The sequence below is a fragment of the Camarhynchus parvulus genome, chromosome 27, assembly GCF_901933205.1.
Source record: "Camarhynchus parvulus chromosome 27, STF_HiC, whole genome shotgun sequence".
Classification (NCBI taxonomy): domain Eukaryota; kingdom Metazoa; phylum Chordata; class Aves; order Passeriformes; family Thraupidae; genus Camarhynchus; species Camarhynchus parvulus.
The window spans coordinates 2,328,974-2,331,979 of NC_044597.1; the positions used below are offsets into that span (position 1 = coordinate 2,328,974).

General features: G+C 46.3%; 1 protein-coding gene across 1 annotated transcript; it reads left to right on the plus strand.

The window, feature by feature from the left end:
- Positions 1 to 398: 398 nt before the first annotated feature.
- On the plus strand, positions 399 to 1,358 carry LOC115913991 (olfactory receptor 10A5-like). Its single transcript, XM_030966323.1, has one exon. The coding sequence runs from the start codon at positions 408 to 410 to the stop codon at positions 1,356 to 1,358; it is 951 nt and encodes a 316-aa protein (XP_030822183.1). The 5' UTR covers positions 399 to 407.
- The last annotated feature ends 1,648 nt before the right edge of the window (positions 1,359 to 3,006 follow it).

Sequence of the window (3,006 nt, forward strand, 5' to 3'; positions counted from 1 at the left end):
AAAAACAGAGTGCAAGGAGCATTGCCCACTGCTCCCTAAGGTAGCACAAGGGTTTTTCTTTCTTTCTGTGGTCTGTGGGTGTTTCAGTTGTCACCTGGGCGTTCCCCTGACTGCAGGAAGTGCCTGTGGGAGCAGCTGGGAGCACCTGACATCTGGGGGGAGAGCAGATCCTCAGCATTAACCTTCAATGCCATCTCCTCTTGGTCAAAGGCTTGGTGACACCACCAAGCAATGACACTTGGAGGGCACTGGCACCACACACTTCCAGCCACTGCCTTCTCAATGTGCTCAGCCCAGCCTGCTCTAGACTTCCACCCTTTGATCCAGCAGCTTTCCAGGCATCCCCAAGAGGCTCCTGGCTGGAAGCAGTGTGATCCTGGTCTGACAGTCTGTCTGATTCCTCCCAGATGGAGCCAGCAGAGGAACAAGATGCAGGAAACCACACCCTGCTGAGTGAATTCATCCTCTCTGGATTGTCCAGCCGCCCAGAACTCCAGCACCTGCTGCTCTTCACAATCTGCTTCATTTACAGCATGACTCTCATTGGGAACCTCCTCATCTGCATGGCCACAGCTCACCCCACCCTCCACACGCCCATGTACTTCTTCCTCCGCGTCCTGTCTTTCTTGGATATTTCCACAGCCTCAGTGGTCGTCCCCAAGATGCTGGTAAACACCCTGTCAGAGGACAGGAGCATCTCCTACCTGGGCTGTGTCACACAGCTCTACTGTGTGGTTTTCTTGGCATCCACTGAGTGGTACCTGCTGGCAGCCATGGCCTACGACCGCTACGTGGCCGTGTGCCGCCCGCTGAGGTACCCGGCTGTCATGAGCACCAGGGCTTGCCTCTCCATGGTGCTGCTCTCCTGCTGCAGCGGCCAGGTCGTGTCGGTGGTGCAGACAGCCTGGGTGTTCACCCTGTCCTTCTGTGGGCCCAGGAGGATCAACTACTTCTTCTGTGACATCCCGCCGCTGCTGCTGCTCTCGTGCGCGGACACGTCGCGCTACGAGCGGCAGCTGATCTCAGCCACGGTGCTCGTCATCTTCACACCCTTCTGCCTCATCCTGCTGTCCTACACCTGCATCGTCTCCAGCATCCTGAGGATTTCCTCTGCAGAGAGCAGGCACAAGACCTTCTCCACCTGTTCCTCGCACCTTACTGTGGTAACGTTGTACTGCGCCAGTGGGACTTTGATTTACTTACAGCCAAAATCCAGTAATTCACAGGAGGCTAAGAAAGTCCTGGCTCTCATATACACAACTGTAATTCCCACTTTAAACCCCCTGATTTACAGCCTGAGGAATAAAGAAGTGAAAGAAGTACTAATCAGAGGGATGGCTGTGTTGATGAAGAAGTAAAGATTTTCTTCTCCATGAATGTGTGGATTAAAAACCTTATTTCCATTTTTGGTGAGCTCTAATGGTTTACTAGCTCAGGGGAAACTACAGGCACAAAGTTCTGTTTCCCACTTGTAAATATTTTGTTTTTATTCTTTGCTTCAGAAGCAGATTATTTAGAATTTTTATCTCTGTTTCTTCCTTAGGAGTACAATATATATACATTTCTGCTAAAGCTGAGCACTTCCCATGTCTAATTCAGGTATCCAGGCTGGAACTCCTCACTTCCCTTGCAGGAGTTCTCCTCGCCCTCCTACTGAAGAAATACTTTTATAGTGAATTTTCCAGGCTAAACATACACTAATTGATAGGGACTACATATTTTGCTTTGCCTTTTTTCCCCCCTTTTTATATGTTTTCTGTCCCTTCCAGCAGAAAAGAGGTCCACTGAATGAAAGTGATAGGGAAATCAGTTCACTTCTGTCAGAGCCTTGGGTTTTTCATTTAAGGTGTGGGGAGGGGGAATGAAAGGAAGATTAACTGGTGGTCATTCCTTATTTCCAGCAAGAACTCGGCATTTAATGCAGTGCAGTGCCCACACCCTCTAAGCCCTGTGGAGTCTGAGCCATGGGATAAGCACATTCTGCAAGTCCCAGCTGGAGAAATTCATCCAGGCATGAAAAGAAGAATTTCCAGAGGATTAGCTGAGCCAGAGGATTAGCACACAGAGAAAAGGGCTGCTACAGCCTGGGAGTATTTATTTGGGAGGGTTTTGCAGTTTATTCTGGATACAAGAGGTGCTCTGGCTTGGTGAATAACCTGGGCCAGAGCCTGCAGCATTCAAACTGTACTTCCCATATTTAGGTCAAGAAAAAGGAATCTTCACTACCAATGTGGCCATGCTGACCTCTGAGGTCTCTGTGTTTCATCTGACTGGCCATAAAGGCAGAAAAGGGCACTAAAATTGAGTATAATGTTCTTTTTTTGGTTTAGGTTGCTTGTAAAAGAGGAAGGCAATGTAAGACATCTCAGGATGAAGTCATTGCCTGACTTCAGAAACTTCACAACAACGAGTTAATGACAGAGTGTTAATTGCATTTGGCAATGTTGTTTGCTTAGACTCCTCTAGGGAGCTTGATTTGTCTCTATATTGTTGAAACTCTTTTTTCTTCATAATTGGAGCACTGGAGAAAGACTTAATGAAACTTCATTTACATTTCTACAGACTCTGCTTCTGGGAGCTCATCTAATTTTACGTCTGTAAAAACAGAGAATTTTTTTCTTGTTTTATTACTCAAAAAGATAATACTGAAAAAAGCATTTCTTAAAAAAAATAAAGTTTATTACTCTAGTATAATAAAAGTAGTGTTAATCACTTTAAGGGACTTTGCATTCCACATTGTTAAAGCTTTTAATTTGCCTCTTTTAAAGATGTTTCAGACCCTGGTCCAAGGAGAAAGAGACATCCACAATCATTCATCCATTTGGAATAAACCTTTTTTATTCCTGCTGCAGTGCCCCCCCACCAAGCACTATGAGCAACTTTCTGTTTTTCCTGAATTCATCTCTTCTGTTTCCTGTTTCCACATGTGCATGAAGGATTCCCCAAACAGAAACTGAGGTGGTAGGAAACAAGGCGGGTTTTTAGCTGGTGTAAATCAGAATTTCA